General features: G+C 53.8%; 1 protein-coding gene across 6 annotated transcripts; it reads left to right on the top strand.

Annotated features, from left to right (window-relative positions):
- The first annotated feature begins 589 nt into the window (after nucleotides 1-589).
- HDGFL2 (HDGF like 2) lies at nucleotides 590-17,869 on the top strand. 6 transcript variants are annotated; one of them, XM_036313411.1, is made up of 16 exons: nucleotides 591-764; nucleotides 3,174-3,250; nucleotides 3,342-3,480; nucleotides 9,856-10,047; nucleotides 10,520-10,636; nucleotides 10,743-10,814; nucleotides 11,974-12,139; nucleotides 12,279-12,354; nucleotides 12,454-12,769; nucleotides 13,978-14,081; nucleotides 15,063-15,136; nucleotides 15,299-15,369; nucleotides 15,728-15,829; nucleotides 16,036-16,249; nucleotides 16,977-17,109; nucleotides 17,559-17,869. In XM_036313411.1, exons 1-16 carry the CDS (start codon nucleotides 693-695, stop codon nucleotides 17,656-17,658), a joined length of 2,025 nt encoding a protein of 674 aa, XP_036169304.1. In that variant the 5' UTR covers nucleotides 591-692; the 3' UTR covers nucleotides 17,659-17,869. The 6 variants fall into 6 exon arrangements, 5 of the variants coding, with proteins under 5 accessions (XP_036169304.1, XP_036169301.1, XP_036169303.1 ...); XM_036313408.1 differs by having other exon boundaries at nucleotides 592-764; nucleotides 10,743-10,820; XM_036313410.1 differs by having other exon boundaries at nucleotides 592-764; nucleotides 10,743-10,820; nucleotides 12,460-12,769; nucleotides 17,556-17,869.
- Nucleotides 17,870-18,031: the final 162 nt, after the last annotated feature.

Raw genomic sequence — 18,031 nt, forward strand, 5'->3', positions numbered from 1 at the left:
TATCCAATGGCGAACAGATGCATAAGCCACGCCTTCTGTGGTAGTCAATGGCCGCTCCCTACCTTGAAAGACTTCTTGTTTGGCATCCAACGGCCTGCAACTCTCTTTTAAGCCCCGCCTCTGGGAGTGGAGGCTATCAAACAACCCGCCGCCTACATTGATTGGGCCTTCTTTTCTGTGGTATCCAATGGCTTGCCTCTCTCATAAGGCCCCTCCTACTATGGCGACCCATGGCCCGCCCCTCTACCCTAAGCTCCGCCCCGAAGAAGTCTGGCCCCTCTCCACCCGGCTCCTGACCGCCTCCGTTTCCCTCCTTCCCCCTTTGCCCTTTCACCTCCCATAACCTCCTCTCCCTTCAATTAGGCCTCTGGGTCACGCCCCTCTGCTCTACCCGTTATCCAATCCCGTTAACGTGTTCTCCAACCCCCCTCTTCTCATTGGTCTCTGCGCTCCTCTATCCCGGCACGTGGTTCTGAGCGACCTTGTCTCCCGCCGGTGACGGCAGGAAGGTGGGACATCCGGCGGCAGCGCGCAGTCCAATAAGCACGCGCCGGCCGCTGCCCAAGCGACCGTCTCCGCCCCCTTGGTTCCCTGCTCCCGCCCCCGGCTTCGCCTCCCGCTGCCGCCTCCACCGCTGCCCCCGCTGCCGCCGCTGCCGCCGCTTCCCGCGGCCTGGGCTTCCCGCCGCCAGCATGCCGCACGCCTTCAAGCCCGGGGACTTGGTGTTTGCCAAGATGAAGGGCTACCCGCACTGGCCGGCCCGGGTGAGGCCGCGCGGGAGATGTGCCAGGCGGAGGGTGGGGGGGCTGGGGGTGGGGCAGTAGACGGCCAGGGCCGGAGAGACTCGTGCGCCCGGGTTCTGGGGGGGGGGGGGGGGGTCCCTGGTCCGAGGAACCCGCGTACTTGGAAGTCTGGGGGTCCCGGGCCTGAAATACCACACGCCTGGTGTCTGGGAGCTGGGGGCCTGGGGAGCCTCGGGCCTTGTGCACTCGAGAGGTCTGGAGGACCCTGATTCTGGGGCACACACGCGCCGGGGGTCTGGGGAGGTCCCAGGCCTGAGGAACTCGCGCGCCGTGTTTTTTTGGGCCCCCGGACCTGAGGAAAGCAAGCCGCGGGCTTGGGGGTCCCGGGCTGAGGTACCTGTGCTTCGGGGAGTCCCAGAGCCGAGGGAGGTTGGGTTTGAGCGATCTGGGCCCTGAGCGGACATGGTTCGAGTTGGAGGGAGACCCGTGAGTCTGCGGGGAACTGAGGAACGTAGAATTTGAGGAGAGTGATCAAATTGATGGAAAGGGGACGTCCCGCCGAAGGACTTCCTGGGGGAAGCCACGAGAAGCCAAGTTCTGAGGGCTCTGGGGCCATGTGTGAGGGTGGCTAGGGATGAGGGGCGCAGTAAGGGAGGAAGGCTTGAGGGTCAAGGCTGAGGGTGGCGAGGGCTGGAAACAGGGCTGGAGGCTCTGTTCCTGAGGTCACTGGAGCTGAGAGGACTTGATCGGATCATGTCTGGGACATGAGAGGTTGGAGTAAGACTTGCTTGGGGAGACTCCCCCCCACTCCCAGAGCCTGGTGGAGGAAGCTGGAGGGAGGGCTTGGGGTGTGGTTGTCCTCCCAAGGTGCTTGAATCAGAGACCAGCCCCTTGCAAAGGGGGATCGGTTCCAAAAGAGAGCGTATGAGGGAAGGGGGCTGGGCCAAGGGGACTTTGGGGGACCCCCTTTGCAGGAAGCTGTGATCCAAAGAACCCTCGTGGTCGAAGGATTCCATCCAGGTCTGAAAGGTAGTCCTGAGCCCAGGGTCCCTTATCAGGTCTGCAGAGTGAAGTTCTGGGCACTCTTCAGGGCAGGTCCGTGTGGAAGAGGACCTGGAGGTTATGGTCAACCCCAGGTCTTAGGGCCAAAGTTGCCCCCGGGCTGAGATTGGTGGACTGTGCTTGGTAGGACGGAAGGAATTTGGGGGTTGGGAGGATGAGGCTCAGGCAGCAGCCAGGGACAGTGAAAGGATGAGGCGGAAGATTTGACTAGAATAGAAGGAGTGCAGAGAGTCGCCAGAACAGTGCTGTGAGATGGCTGGAGTTTTCAGACTGGACCTTCCCTCCCTGTGGGTGGAAGTAAGCAGACGGTCGGCACTTGGAGCTGGGGGTTGGGGACACCAGAGGATGTCAGGAGAGGCTCGGGGACCACTGCCCAGAGACCAGTCTGGAGCTGGAGCTGGTTACTAGGATGTCTGGGCTGTGAGCTCAGAGGCGGGCCCTGGGTGAGGCCAGAGCAGAAGATGGCCTGGAAGGCATGTTGGGCTGGGTCTCAGCTCAGGGTGATGGCGTTTGGGGATGCTTCTGTGTGGGAGTGTGATGCTTGAGATGGATGCCAGAGATCCACAGCCCAGGGCCAAGGATTTGAAAAGTAGCCTATAAAACAGGAAGGAAGCTGAGTGAGGGGAGCAGGGAAGATCTCAGCAGTCCCCGGGTATTGAGAATGTTAAGGAATTAACGGGGACCAGAGAACCCATTTTAACCTGATTGGCTCACTGTTATTTTCTTGGGGGGCACCAGAGCAATGAAACTTTATGGGCACTTCCCTTCTTTCCAGAGTACCAGCTTCTCCCTCTCCAACCCCCTTCCAGCTGGCTCTCTTCAGCCCTGAACATTTCCAAGCACCTGATTGGAAGTGAAGGGGCTGCTAACCTCCTGTGGGATGTGACTGACAGCTGCTAGAGCCCATGGGCCTGTAGGGGAGGGTGGGACTTCCTGGATGCTCAGGGCCTGTCTCCTGCAGCCCACCCCCCACCCTCTGCATCCTTGGAGCTGCCTGCTGCAGCCTCTGGGAGACCAACCACCCCACCACCCGATCCCCTCTTTGAGGGAGGAGTTCTTGTGGGAGGGTCCTGGTAGTTCATAGAAGCTGAGCTTGGCCCCACCCCCGGCTGATCAGAGGACTATTTTTGGCTTTGCTCAGGTACCTACCTTGGGGGCAACCCTGTGTGTGGAGGAGGGGATAAATATGCAATTGGGGGGCGGGGTACACAGGAATGCAGATGCCTAACTGGAAGGTGATGCATCTTCCTAGGTTGAAGGCTTCCCTTCTCCCAGCATGCTTTCCCTTAAAAAACTTGGCTAATTTCTGGGTTAGTGGGTGAAGTTGCCCTGCCCCTCAGCTACCCCCTTACTGGCCTCTCACTGCAGATTGATGACATTGCTGATGGTGCTGTGAAGCCCCCACCCAACAAGTACCCCATCTTCTTCTTTGGTACACACGAAACGTAAGTGTCCCTCACTGGGCTTGAATTCCCCCAGGGGTGCCTCCCAGGGTGGCCTGGCTCACCTAGGACCGGCTGTGGTTTCTCTCTCCAGAGCCTTCCTGGGACCCAAGGACCTATTTCCCTACGACAAGTGGAAAGATAAGTACGGGAAACCCAACAAGAGGAAAGGCTTCAATGAGGGACTGTGGGAGATCCAGAACAATCCCCACGCCAGTTACAGTGCCCCTCTGGTGAGTACCTGGGGGTTGGGGACAGCTGGCGTGGGGTCTGCAGAGCCAAATCAAGTGGTGCTCACGTGCACTGGAGACTAGAAGTAGCCTTAGCTTCTCTCATAGAAAAAGGAGAGGCCTCTGGGACAGGGCTTCTCCCTCTTGGTGCTACTGACAATCTGGGCTGGATAATTCTGTGTGTGGGGGGGCGGGGGGTGGTGGCGACTTGGGCACTATAGAGTGTTAGGCAGCATTCCTGGCCCCAACCACTCGGTGCCAGGAGCATCCTTCCTCCCCCTGCCCCCCCCCCCCCCAGTTGTGACAACCAAGTATGTCCTCAGACATTGCCTAGTGTCCCTTGGGTGGGGTGGAGGGATGTGGGCTTACCCCTGGTGAGACCCACTGCTCTGGGATTAGTGTGAATTTATAATAGTGTTAGCTCTTATAAAACCTTTTGTTTTCTAAGAAAAACATTTTTCCTTTTAATAATAACCCCCACTTCTGCCATTACTGCCAGATTTTAGACTTGGAAAAAGACAGCAGTTAGTACATGTGAGAGTTCTTGCTTAAGTGGAAAAAAAATGCCAAGGATCATAGAGATGACAGCTTAGTGGCACATCGGTATCTGAAAACATTCAGGGAAGGGAAAGATCTAGAAAAGTTGAAGTTAAGTTCATAGAAAGCTGTGGAAGGCTGCAGAAGGATGGCAGAGGGGTGCCTTGCCCTGGGTATTTTGGGGTGAGATGCAGATGAAGGGAGGCTAGGCTGGGGTTCTCCACTCTGTTGTTAACCACTGCTTTTGGGGTTTCTGTGGGTGGCGTAGGGAGTCGGAGTAGCCTGGCCTCAGCATGGGTGGGCTCAAGATTGGCTGGAAGCAAACTGACCAACGTGGGCAGAGCTTGGCTGGAAGAGAGAAAAAGTACTACCAGCAAGGTCTGTGGGGAGGGAAGCAGGAGTCAGAGAGGGCTTGGTTCTGTGGGGCCAGGTCCTGCTTGAGAACTTCGGATCTTAAGATGGTTTGGGTGTGCCCCCTGTGGCTCAGTCCACCAACTGATCCAGCAGACTACTGTACTGACACCTGCACCAGCTACGGACCAGGAATTCAAAATGACTGACACACTTCTTGCCTTCCAGGAGCTCATGGCCCAGAATTTAGGGTTCACTCAACAGGTGGACCAGGCTCACATATTTAGTGCATGTTGGGGGGTATTTGACTTTTACCTCCAGTGATGGGTCTGGGAGACAGAGGTCCCCCTGCTTTGATACCCATTCTTTTCCTTTGCTTTGCACGTCCCTAACTGGGAATTGGAAGGTCTTTAAGGTAGTTGAGTTTCATGAGATCTTTTTCTGGCCCCACCTCAAGTTCTGTTTGGTTACATCCTAAGCTTATTGCCTCCTGGTGAATCATCACTCCATTTAATATTTATTGCACACCCACAGCTTGCTAAGTACTATGTAGATGCTTGCCCTCGAGGAAAGAGAACTCAAAAATGCTATGACCTTGACATTAAACTAGGCCCATGCAGGCTCCCCATGTTGAGAAGTAGCTCTGAGTGTGAGAGCTTATCACTGCTGTTTGGTTCTCTAACCAGTCTATGTCTACAGATGGAATATCGGTTTAAAGTCTAGATCCCTGGACCTCACCCCTACTCCCCTAGAGGTTTAGGTTTAGTAGTTTAGGTCGGAGCTCTGGGGACCTTGGGGTTTTTCTTCCCAGGCATCATCCTAGATGCTTCTGGTGGAGCCAGTCTACAGACTTAGAGTCATTGCTTTATGGGTACCTGAACAGTCTCTTTTTTCATCCTCTAAGTTTGCAGTTTATTTTTACATTTTGAGTGGGAATACAGTGTCATGGTACAAAATTGAAAAGGTACAAAAGGGGCGTACAGTGAAAAGTCATTCCTGCCTCCTGGTCACTCTGTTTCCATTTCCTCTTAAGACAGCCACAGCTACCAGTTCCTTATATCCTTCCAGGATTCTTTATGCATATAAAACCCTATAGCTTTCTTTTTTAAAGCATGTAATTCTCTACTTTGCTTTATCCCCCCAATAATATAGCTTGATGACTGGCCCATGGCAACATGCAGAGAATAGCCTCATTCTTTCCGACAGCCTTAACTCATCTGGTGCTCCTACCAGGAGTGTCTGGCAAGGCCTGTTCCACATCCCTTGGCCAAGCCAGGAGGTGAAAAATGGTATCTTGCTACGGTTCCACCTTCATTGTCTTTTGATCCACACAGTAATCCTAGAGTGGGGTGGGCCAGTGGCATTTTTCCCGTTTTACAGATGAGCAAACTAAGGCCCAGAGAGTTCACTTGATTGCTCAGAGGGACCCAGCTTGAATCTGAGACCTCTTTGTGGGGGGGCTGTCCTAGGCACCATGGAATATTGAACAGCTTCTCTGGCCCCCATGCACTCAATGCCAGGAGCACCCCATCATGATAACCAGAATGTCTCTAGACGTTGCCAAATGAGGGACAAAGTCACCCTTGGTTGAACACCATTGACCTAGAAGGATGCCATTTACTGTATCTGGTCACTGATACAGGAAGAGGTAAGGGGACCTATCTAAGGTTCTCAAGCTGGTTAGAGTAGAGCTGGGACTAAAACCTAGGCCTCCCGCCTTCCGGGGTAAAATTACTTTCCCTCTGGCTGATAGAAGCCATGATAAGGGCCTAGAGGATGAGGAGGAAGGCCCCAAGAATAACCTCTATACATCAGGGGTGGGGAACGTTTTTTCTGCCAAGGGCCATTTGGATATTTATAACATTCGTGGACCATACAAAATTGTCAACTTAAAAAAGCCTGGTAGCCTGGCCAGTGAGGCTCAGTGGTTGAGCATCAACTCATGAACCCAGGAAGTCGCGGTTTGATTCCTGGTCAGGGTACATGCCCGGGTTGTAGGCTCGATCCCCAGTGGGGTCATGCAGGTGATAGCTGATCTATGATTCTCATCATTGATGTTTTTATCTCTCCATCTCTGAAATCAATAACAATCTTTTTAAAAAAAAGGGCAGTGCTATGTGGGCATCTGAACCTAGGTTCAAGTGAGCAAATGTGTGTCAGGTACCTTGTAAGTGCAAGATAGTAGTTGGGAATGAGGAGGCCAGGCTGGATTTCACCTTCCCTTTCCACCTCATTCATATCCAGATTCAGTAAGACATTGAGAGAAATGAGTGCTCATCTCATCACTTAGCCACTGGGTGTCCAAATGTCCCCCAAACTTCTCCACATGGATCAGAGTTCCCAACACTTAGATACCATGGGCTGACCCAGATCAGAGCTCCTGGCTCTACCCACAGGCACAGTGTAGGGCAAGTCACTTAGTGTCCAGAGTCTCGGTTTCCCTAATTGTGGACCACGCCCATTCATCCCAATCGCCTGACTGGGCCATGGAGGCACAGTTGATCAAGAGCTCGGTAGAAGCGAGGAGGCATCTAATCAGCACTAGCTGTGTGCAGGACCCAGGCTTCGTGGCCAAGGTGAACCTGCCTTGCATCCCATCTCTGACACTTACTTGCTGTGCTGTCTTGTCACACCAGCTTTTTTCTCATCTGCAAAATGAGGATAACAGCTTCCACAAGTTACACACAGAGAGGAAGAGAGGGGGAGAGAAGAGAGAGGATGAGCTCAGTGTTTGGTGGTTTGCACTTGACTTAACACTTGCAAATGCATTGGACCAGCCAGTTAGTCACTTACTCTCCAAGGGACAAACGGGATAGCATCTCCTTTCTCTGTCTACCAGTGGTGCTCCTCAGTCCTCGAGGACAGTGTGACAGAAACCCACCATAAAGGCGCGATTCCTCTAGCGTTTTAGGTGTGGGCCTTAGCCTACTTAGTTTTATACTTTTTAATCTTGTCAACCATACAGACAAGGCCCTGCCTCCCTGCCTAAGGTCACAGCGATGCGAGGGAGACAAAAGGTGTTTGGTGCAGAGTTGCCAAGTCCTGTCAACACGATTCTCATTTTTCTCTCCTGTTAAATAGGGATTGTGGTGAAGGCCGGGGGGGGGGGGGGGGGGCTTATGACTTCAGTTTCTCGGAGGGGGAAGAATGTGGCTCTGTACCCGGAGTGAGCATGGAGTGGGGAGTAATGGCGGACTGAGTCCCTCCCGGCCATTCCATCCGCTCGGTCCTTCCTGTGTCACTGCCGTCCCCCGTCTGGCTGTGGTGCCCACGCTTCTACTCTCACATGTCCATTCTCTTCTATTTGATGTGCTGCTGGGACTTGGCCTCTACCTCTGTCCAGCTGTTCATGACCCGCCTTCCCTCCTCCTGGCCACCCAGGCACACAAACCTCCACCTCTCCTTGCTCCTCTTTCTAGTCTCACTTAGTTCGTCCCGTTGGTGCAGCCCTCTCCTGTCCTCTCATGCCCTTTTGGTCCTCCTCGCTTTTTTCTTGGTCAGCGTGCATGCCCTGTTCCAATCCATAGAACTGTCATCACACCAAGGGAATGTGGCTTTTTGGGGGTAGTGTCTTTTTTCTTAATTGGGGTAAGTCACATAACATAAAATTCAGAATTTTAAAGCATACAGTACAATGGCTTTTAATACTTGCACAATGTTGTGCAACCATCACTACTATCTGATTCCAGAACATTCCTATCACCCCCAAAGAAACAACCTTCTTCATTAGCAGTCACCCTCAGTTCTCTCTTGCCCAAACAGTAGGAACTACTAACCTACTTTCTGTTTTGATGAATTTGCATATTCTGGACATTTCATATGAATGGAATCATGTATTTGGCCTTTGTATCTGGCTTCTCTCACTGAGCATGCTTTCAAGGTTCACTCGTGTTGGTTAGCATGTGTCAGAGCTTCATTCCTTTTTATGGCTGAATAGTATTACATTCTATAGCTATCCCACATTTTATTTACTCATCAGTATATAGACATTTGGGTTGTTTCCACATGATTCCAGAGAATGTAGCTTTTAAGAATCTCAATCTTGTTCTTTAAAAAATCAGTTATTTAGAAAAGAGGTACATACTGTGAAAAAACCTGGTCAGATTTTACACTTGGATTTGGCTGGGTACCTCCCCTCATGCTGTGTTGTAATTGCATTTACTTGTCTGTATCCCCATTAGACTATGAGGTTCCCAAGAACAGGGACCCTGTCTTACTCGTCTCTAGCCCCAGCACAGGCCCAGGCATATAGCAGGTATTCCGTGATGTTCATTGAATGACTGAATGATGGCTATATATGACCGGGGCCCATCCGTCTTCCTCACACAAACATAAAACATACAGAAGTTCAAAAAGGGACCCGAAAAAGCCCTGTGGCCTGTCATTGTGCCATCTGCTGACCACCTCGAGCCTTGATCACCCCCTGCCTCACCTGGCCGGGCCTAACTCCCCAGCCTCTCTGCTGTCATTTGCTTTTCTTTCACTGTGCCTCTCCCCGCCCCGCACCCTCCCCCCCTACTTGTCCAGATTCCTTAGGGGAACCTTCACTTATGCCAATCCTGTCTTCCCAAATGCCTCTAGCCCCTATCCCTTTGCATGCTTGGGACAACTCCTCAGCTAAAATGTCATGTCTTCTGAGGTCCCCCTCCCAGTGCAGAATACTCCCACCACCTGGCATACACCTCTCTCTGATCCTTCCCACTCATGTGCTGATATCTTCATTGCTGCCCTTGACCACAGTGTGACATTGGTCTGTCCAGGTGGCTATGGTTGGTTTCTCCCATTAGATTGTAAGTTCCCCAGGGGCAGGGACCATGTTCTGTTCATATCTGTGCACTTACCATCTACCTAGCACAGTACCTGGCACCGAGTACCTCCTCCCAAAAGTGAGTTGTAAATGAGCCTAGCATATGGTTCGAGTAGAACAAATGCCACACATAAAGTTGTGTCAGAGCTTCATCCCGCTTTATGGCTGAATAGTATTCCATTCTATAGGAATTTGGGGTAAAGCAGAAATAACAGTGCCTTAAAGTTTAAGCCCAGAGGTCCTGTGTTAGGTCAGCTCCCTTTTCTTAATTATGAGAATAATAATAATAGTAATAGTAATAAAAAGCAAGCCTTGATGGATCTCTTGCCAGTCTGGGCACTGTTCTAAGTACATCACATACCACTTGTGTCTCATCCCTGTGAGGCCAAAGCGGTGACATCCTCATTGCTTTGATGTGGAAACTGAGGTAGAGAGAGGCTTAAGTCACTTGCCCAGGGTTTTACCATGAGTCCCACAGTGCTTGAATCATCGTTTTGTCCATCTCAGCCTCCTGCCTCAGCTCTCAGGGCTTTCTGGGCCTCAGTTTCCCCATTGGGAAAGTGAGGAGGCCCTGGCATTTGAGACACTGCCACTGGTGGGTGCTGCCCTCTGGGTCGCTGCCGTGGTTGGGAAATCCACCCAAGCCTGAGAATGAACTCACTGTCTCTGCCCCCTCCTCCCAGCCGGTGAGTTCCTCTGACAGTGAGGCCCCTGAAGCTGACCCGGCAGGGAGGAGTGAGGACGACGAGGACAGGGGCGTCATGACTGTCACAGCCGTGACTGCTGCAGCTGCCAGCGACAGGATGGAGAGTGATTCAGACTCAGACAAGAGCAGTGACAACAGCAGTCTGAAGCGAAAAGCATCAGCCTTGAAGGTAGGGGTGGGGTGGGGCAGGTGCACCTGGCCTGTGAGGGGCTGGTGGCCCAGCAGTGCCCTGACTTTTTCTCCTTCCAGCCTGAAGTTGCATCCTGCAGCTTACTTACCCACTCCTGGTTTTTTAATCAGATCCTCGAAGGGTCCCAGTTGACCTCGTTAAAAGTTCTAGAGCAGGGGTGGGGAACCTTTTTTCTGCCAAGGGCCACTTGGATACTTATAACATTCTCGTGCCAAAATTATCACCTTAAAAATTAGCCTGCTATATTTGGTCAAACATTTAATTAACTCATCTCTAATGCCTTGGCAGGCCAGACCAAATGATTTCTTGGGCCTTATACGGCCCTTGGGCCAGAATTCCACACCCCTGTTGTAGAGTTCGAGCTCTTTCCCGGGATAAGAGGGGTCAGGGGGGAGACGGCTCTGCTGAGCACATATGCTTTTCTGGTCTGTTTGGGTTGCTCTCCCTCCAGATGTCGGTCTCAAAACGAGCCCGGAAGGCCTCCAGTGACCTGGATCAGGCTAGTGTGTCCCCGTCTGAGGAGGAGAACTCTGAAAGCTCATCTGAGTCAGAGAAGACCAGTGACCAGGTGAACAGGTGGTTTGCTCCTTAGGTGGGTGGGGAGAGATACACAGGTGGGAACCGAGCAGTGGCCAGCCAGTTGAATTCTGTTCAGCTCTCTTCTCTCTGCCCAGGATTTCACCCCTGAGAAGAAAGCCATGGTTCGGGTGCCACGGCGGGGCCCCCTGGCAGGACGGAAGAAAAAGGTAGAGGTGTGTTGTGTGGTTTTTTTAAAGTATGTTTTCATTTTACTTATTTATTTTTGTTAAATACGGATATCTTTATTGATTTCAGAGAGGAAAGGGGGGCGGGGGGGGAGAGAGATAGAAACATCAATGATGAGCGAGAATCATTGATAGGCTGCCTCCTGCACACCCCCTACTGGGGATTGAGTCTGTAACACGAGCATGTACCCTGACCTCTTAGTTCCCGGGTTGACGCTCAGTCACTGAGCAACACCAGCCAGGCTAGAGGTGGGTTTTTTTTTTTTTTTTTATGCTCACCTGGGAGAAACTCTTAGAGCTTCTCTCAAGGTCACCAACCACTGTCCACAATTAGAGTCGGGTCCTTTTTGAAGGAGGATAGGGCGTAGGCCAGGGCACTGCTGACTTCCACCTCTGGCTTCACTGATGGCCTCAGCCCCTAGTTTCTGGTACCATGTGTGCAGAGCACTTCCCTGAGCAGATGACCTATTTTTTTGCCGCTCCTGTCTTTTACAGGTGTTGGCATCAGAAGGGAATGAAGCACTCTTAGTTGTCCCTTGTGTTTGTGTGTGTGTGTGTGTGTGTGAGAGAGAGAGAGAGGAAGCTGTGTGCGTGTGTGTGAGAGAGAGAGAGCTGTGTTGTGTGTGTGTGTATGAATGTATGGATGTATGTATTGTATGTGCTTGTGTGTGTATGAGCATGTGCATACCTGTACAAGTGTGCATGTGTGGTGTGTACAAGTACATGAGTGTGTTGTCTGGCATATATGAGCTATGTACGAGTTATATACAAGTGTTATGTGTATTGTGTACATGTACACACGTGGATGTGAGTGTACATGTACAAGTGTGTGCTGGGGACTCAGAAGCTCGGGGGCAGAGACAGTGGAAGAGGGCAGCACATCTAGTTGGGCCTCCAGGCAAGATTTTAAAAAGCTCTTGCCACTGGGAAAAATCCTTGCACTTCACCCAGGAGGCGGGAGGTCTGGGGAGGTTATGCACTGTGACCAAGGTGAAGGATCAGGCAGCTGTAGGCACATCCAGGGCTGCCTATGATGCTAAGCCTAAAAAAGCTTTTTTGGGGGAGGTGAAGTGTTGTGGGTTGGGGTCTATAAGGGGTGCTGGGGTCTGCTCTCTCACCTCCATGCCCCGGCCTCTTCCAGAAGCCGCCATCGGCCTCTGACTCAGATTCCAAACCAGAATCTGAAGGGGTCAAAGGTGAGCCAGTGGCCGTGGCCAGGTCGGCCTCTTCCTCCTCTTTGGCTTCCTCGTCCTCCTCCTCAGACTCGGATGTGTCAGTAAAGAAACCTCCCAGGAGCAGGAAGCCAGGTAGGGTAGCTGGCACTGGTTCTGACCTGGTTCCCTGGGGCCTGCCCCACATGGGCCCTCGCCTCTGGGCTGGGCTGTGGGGGTCCCCTGCCCCGCCTGGAGGACAGTGCAGAAGAAGGCCACCCTTTCTTTTTCATAGCTGAGAAGCCTCCCCCCAAACCCCGCGGGCGGAAACCGAAGCCTGAGCGGCCCCCGAGCAGCTCAAGCAGTGACAGGTGGGTTGCTTCTGATAGGGTCCTCAGCCAGGCTGTGGGTGGGTCTGGAGCAGTGCCTTCTGAGGACAGGCCCCCTCTCTAATTGGCCTGCACCCCCAGCGACAGTGAGGAGGTAGACCGAATCAGCGAGTGGAAGCGCCGTGATGAGGAACGGCGACGTGAGCTGGAGGCCCGGCGGCGCCGGGAGCAGGAGGAAGAGCTGCGGCGGCTACGGGAGCAGGAGAAGGAAGAGAAGGAGCGGAGGCGTGAACGGGCTGAGCGTGGGGAAGCCCTGCAAGGGGGCAGTGGGGGAAGCAGCGGCGATGAGGTCAGGGATGAGGAAGAGCCCGTCAGGAAGCAGCGTGGCCGGAAGGGTCGGGGACGGGGGCCCCAGTCCTCCTCTGACTCGGAGCTGGAGGCTGAGCTGGAGAGAGAGGTGCGCCCCACCTGGCGGGGGTCATGTAGCCCATGGGGGTTGGTGGGGAAACATGGGTAACTGAAGAGGCTTCTCCCTAACACCCACCCCTTCAAGCAAGTCCATTCCTTTATCCAGCATGTTTATTGAGCACCTGCTGTGTATTAGACACTGTTCTGGGTGCTGGGGGTGTGGCGCGAAAGCAGTGGGTGACACACAGAAACCCCGTGTTAAGGAGCTGATATCCGAGGGAGGGAGAAAGAGTGTAAACAACGTTAAAATGTTACATGGTGCTTTCCAGAGCATTCTGTGCTAAGAGGAATAAGGCAAAGGGAAGGCCATGGAGTGTTGGGATGGGAGGGTTTCTATTTTAAATGGGGTAGACCCTAAAGGCTTCAGTCGAGAAGGTGACATGTAGGGATCTGAGTTAAGTGGGAGGTGATCTGGGAAGATAACTTGGAGAACAACTTCCTAGACTGTGGGCATAGCCTGTGCAAAGGCCCTGGGGCAAGACCATGCCTGGCATGTTGGAGGAAGAAGAAGGGCTGTATGGCTGGATCAGAGTGAGCCAGGGGGAGAGAAGAAAGTGAGGTCAAGGAGGGAATGGAGTCAGGATGTGCAGGGCCTTGTGGACTGTGGGGAGGACTTAGACTTTTACCCTGAGGGAAGTGGGAGACCTGAAGGGCTGTATGCAGACAAGGGGTGGATCTGACTTAGATGTCCACATGTGTCCTCTGGCCACTATGGGGTAACAGCTTGTGGGGTGAGCATGGGAGCAGTCAGGAAGACTCTGATGCCAGCAAAGGGCAGTGGTGACAATCAAGCCCCATGAGTTGGTGTGGGCCTGAATCTGAGAGTCTGACTGACTTCCAAGGTCCATCACATTCTAGACCAGGATCCCACTTTACGTGGGAATGGGGAAAGCCTGACAACACCCTGTTCTCTCCCAGTTGCTTTCCCTTGTCCCAAAGTGGGGACCAAGTTCCCTGCCTCAGGAAGTGTCCTGCTTGGAATATGAAGGGCTGCCCCACTGTTGGTGGGCCTTTCAGAGCCTGAGATCTGCTGCCAGGGATGGATGGGACACAGGGACCTTTCCCATTCCATCCTGTCCATTCTACCAGCTCCCAGCAGTGTTAAGGTGGTGGCAGGAAGTGTTGTCTCCCCAAGGGGGAGTTCAGGAGTTCAGAGCCAGCCCCTGCCGCTCCAGCCCCTCTATTTTGCTGCTGCAGGTGAAGAAATCAGCTAAGAAGTTGCAGCCACAAAACACAGAACCTGTGAAGAGACCCAGCCAGAAGGAGAAGAAAGGGCGCCCTGAGGAGAAGCCCCGATCCAGGTCAGCACTCACTTAGCCTGTCTGCCCCATCCTGGTCCCCAGGTTCTCACTCCTTATTGGAGGGGCCCAGCTTCCAAATTTAGTTTGGTAAACAGATCCTGTTGAAGTGTCCTCTGTTCAGGATTGTGGTCCTTGACTGGGGTGTTCCAGACATCAAGTGAATGGGGGCCAGGGATGCTGCTCAACACAGCATAGTATGCAGGATGGCCCCCCACAGAGAATGGCCTGGCGCTGATGTCAGTAGTGCCAAAGGGGAAACTGTCCCCAGACCAGTGGTTCTCAGGCTTTTTAAGTCCAAGACCCACTGTGGGGCCAGCACATCTCCCTGACATTTGAAATGGAATTCTAGCCACTGGTTGGAATCTACCCACTGGGAACTTGCAGCCTGACTGCTGAGTAGAGTATAGAACTGGAACCATGTTTTGTTTTGTTTTGTTTTTTTAATATATTTTATTGATTTTTTACAGAGAGGAAGGGGGAGGGATAGAGAGTTAGAAACATTGATGAGAGAGAGACATCGACCAGCTGCCTCCTGCACACCCCCTACTGGGGATGTGCCCGCAACCAAGGTACATGCCCTTGACCGGAATCGAACCTGGGACCTTTCAGTCCACAGGCCGACGCTCTATCCACTGAGCCAAACCGGTTATAGCGAACTGGAACCATGTTAACGAGTGTTTCTGTTGTTTATGAGTGTCCAAGTGGAGCGCCTTTTAGTAACTCATTCACTGGGTCTTACATACTAGACATTAACCCGCAGCCACATATAAAAAAAAAAAAACTTTGAGATTTCACATGGTTTGTCCTAGGTGCCTGTCTTAGACCAGGTCACGAAGATCCCTGACCCCTCCTCACAGCTTTGGGACCTCCTAAAGGTTTTCTTCTGTAGCTCTCGGCCCTTAGTGGGGAGGATGGCAGTGGTTGGGGCAGGGTGGCTTCGTGGATGTTGGTCAGAGGCCTAAAGGGATTGAGTCTTCACAGGCCCATGAAGGTGGAACGAACCCGGAAGCGGTCAGAAGGGTTCCCACCCGACAGGAAGGTTGAGAAGAAGAAAGGTGAGGGCCCAGCTGTCACAGTCGCTGCCAAGGTCTTGCAGCCCACGGCTGCTGAGGTCGGGAGGGGGGCAGGTTCTTCTGTCACATAGGGGTGCTCAGGCCCTTGGCCAAGTCTGGGCTTGGGAGCTGAGGCCCAGGCAGTGCGTTCTCTCCTGGCCACAGAACCTTCCGTGGAGGAGAAGCTTCAGAAACTGCACAGCGAGATCAAGTTCGCCCTAAAGGTCGATAATCCGGTAAGACACACCTTGGGGTCATGAGAAGCCACTTTCCCTGATGAAGCAGTCCCTGCCACCCCTGCATGTCTAGAGCACCCTTAGAAGTCTCCAGGAATTGAGGCAAATCCAGGGTTCCTTGGGGTGGATGGGGCGGGGTGGGGCGGGATCCATTGTTTTTATTGTGTGTCCCCTAGCTGAGGGCCATCCTGATGTGCAGTGCTGTGTCCCTGCCAGCTGGTGCTGTGGGCGGGCCCCAAGATCCCTCCAAATCTGGGTCTTTCTGCAGCTCTTTCCACAGGGAAAGCCCTGAGGTATCCTACTCTGACCTATTGGGTCGCCTAGGTGCTATCCCTCCTTCTTACTTTCCCACCCTCAGGATGTGAAGAGGTGTTTGAACGCACTAGAGGAGCTTGGGACCCTGCAGGTGACCTCGCATATTCTCCAGAAGAACACTGATGTGGTGGCCACGTTGAAAAAGGTACAGTTGGAGCCCAGGGTTGGAAGCAGGCCGGGGTCTAGCCACAGCTGCCCTTGGTCAGTGAGGAGAGGGCCGGTGGACTGCCCAGGGGTGTGCCAGTCTCCGTGGGAGGTGCCCAGGTGGCGGCAGCAGTAGGAAGGGTCTCAGGGCGGGGAGGGGGGGGTGAGGCCAACTACACTCCCTGAGCCAGGCCTCTTGGCGGGCAGATTCGCCGTTACAAGGCCAACAAGGAGGTGATGGAGAAGGCTGCGGAGGTCTACACCCGGCTCAAGTCTCGGGTCCTGGGACCAAAGATTGAGGCCATTCAGAAGGCAACCAGGACTGGAGTGGAGAAGGAGCCAGCGGAGGCAGAGAAGCCTGAGGAGGCTCCGGTTGGAGAGGAGGCCCCGTCAGAGAGGGCGGAGGATGAGGCCAGTGCTGGTGAGCTGGGTGGGCTCCTCCCCTGATGACAGTGGTGGTGTGTCCTGGTGCTCTCTGCGCAGGCCTGGCTTTGTCCCCAAGGCAGCTCGTGGCTGGTACACGCACACACTTCTGCCCCTCACGGTCTCTGGACTCTCACTCAGAGTCAGGCAGTGTAGGAGGGTGTGTGTGTGTGTGTGTGTGTGTGTGTGTGTGCGCCAAGTGTGTGTGAGCCAAGTGAGGCACAGGCCTTGGGCTGCAGCTGGAGGGTCATGGGTGAGCTGAGAGGAAAAAGGATGTTTCCAGCAGGGACAGTGGCCTTTGGGAGCAGGAGGTGTTCCTGCTGGTGTCACCTGGTCCTCATGACAGATGCTTAGAGTAGCCCTTCAGACTGGTGTTAAGTTGGCTCGGCTGAAAAAGCCTCAGCAGCCTGGGGGCTAGCCCAGCGGGGTGTTACCTCTGTCCCAGCCTCAGCACTCATTTACTGGCCCCTCCCTTCTTCAGGGGCCTGGGCTGGCTGCAGAAGCACATGCAGCCAGCCGTGGGCTGGTGGAGCTGCCAGTCCCCATGCGACTGGGAGGCACGGAGGTAGAGGTGATTGTGGACACATGGGGCCAGGGTCCTTCAGGGGTGTCGAGTGTCCCCTGTCCCAAAGCTGGCTTGCTCTCCCACCTGCTCTCAATGGGAAGGGGACAGGGGTCCTGGGCAATAGCACCACAGTGTCGTATGACCCCCTTCCCTCCCCCAGATCTCTCAGCCTCAGTGAATGGTGAGGCCACGTCCCAGAAGGGTGGGAGCACGGAGGACAAGGAACAGGAGGAAGGACAGAACTTGGAAGAGGGGCCAGTGGGGGGCTCCTCTGAAGACTTGTTACACAATGAGTAAGTGTCCCTGGGGGCTGTGGCACTGGGGGTGACTTTCTAAGAAAGCAGGGGAGGGGGGCAACTTGCTGAGAAGGCACCCTGATGTCTGGGCTGCTTATCCTGGTCAGGGTCCCAGAGACTTGGCCCCCATGTGCTGGCCTCCCATCCCCTACCTTGGCAACAGACCCCTCAGGACGCCCCAGGCGAGGAAGCTGAGCTGCCCTGGGTCAGATCCTAGAGACAGTGGCTTCCTCCCAACTCTCCAGGAGTGGGTGCAGGCAGTCTCTTTCACAACCACCCTCGAGTGTGGTGTGCGGCCTGCTGAGAACCCCAGACCATTCAACACACACCCACTGCATTGGGCACGGTGGGATGGGCCTAGGGCTTTTAGTTTGTCGGTGGTAGACGGAGATAGACAGACAAAAAGGCAGTTTGCTCACCCCCACCGTGCTGTGCTTCACCAGCAGCGCGAGGGAGGGCCCCGACCTGGACGGGCCAGGGAAGGACCGGCAGGAGCGCCAGAGGGCGCACGTGGACTCTGAGTCCCTGGACGACGAGGACAGCTGAGCCCCGGGCAGCCCGGCGGCCAGGCCCCGCCCGTCATGTAGATGCCCGTAGGCCTGCCCCACTCCTTCCCGGCCGCCCAGGGAGCAGAGAACTGTTGGGGAGATGCTGTGCTCTTCATTTGTATTTGTCCCTCGGGGTTTTTTTTCTGCCCAATTTCTGTGATTTCCAACCGACATGAAATGACTATAAAGGGTTTTTTTAATGAAAAAAATCACTTTTATTGGCTTGGTTTTCTAGTGTTACTGGTGCAGCTGGGCTAGAATGGGGAGAGGTCTGTAGCTGTCAAGGGCCCTATTGGGGACAAAGGGTTTAAGCCATAGTGCCACCCTATACAGTGAATGTGAGCTTGGTTTTAATGGTGTTCCCTGCCCGG

This window comes from Myotis myotis, unplaced genomic scaffold, assembly GCF_014108235.1.
Source record: "Myotis myotis isolate mMyoMyo1 unplaced genomic scaffold, mMyoMyo1.p scaffold_m19_p_6, whole genome shotgun sequence".
NCBI classification, from domain to species: Eukaryota; Metazoa; Chordata; class Mammalia; order Chiroptera; family Vespertilionidae; genus Myotis; species Myotis myotis.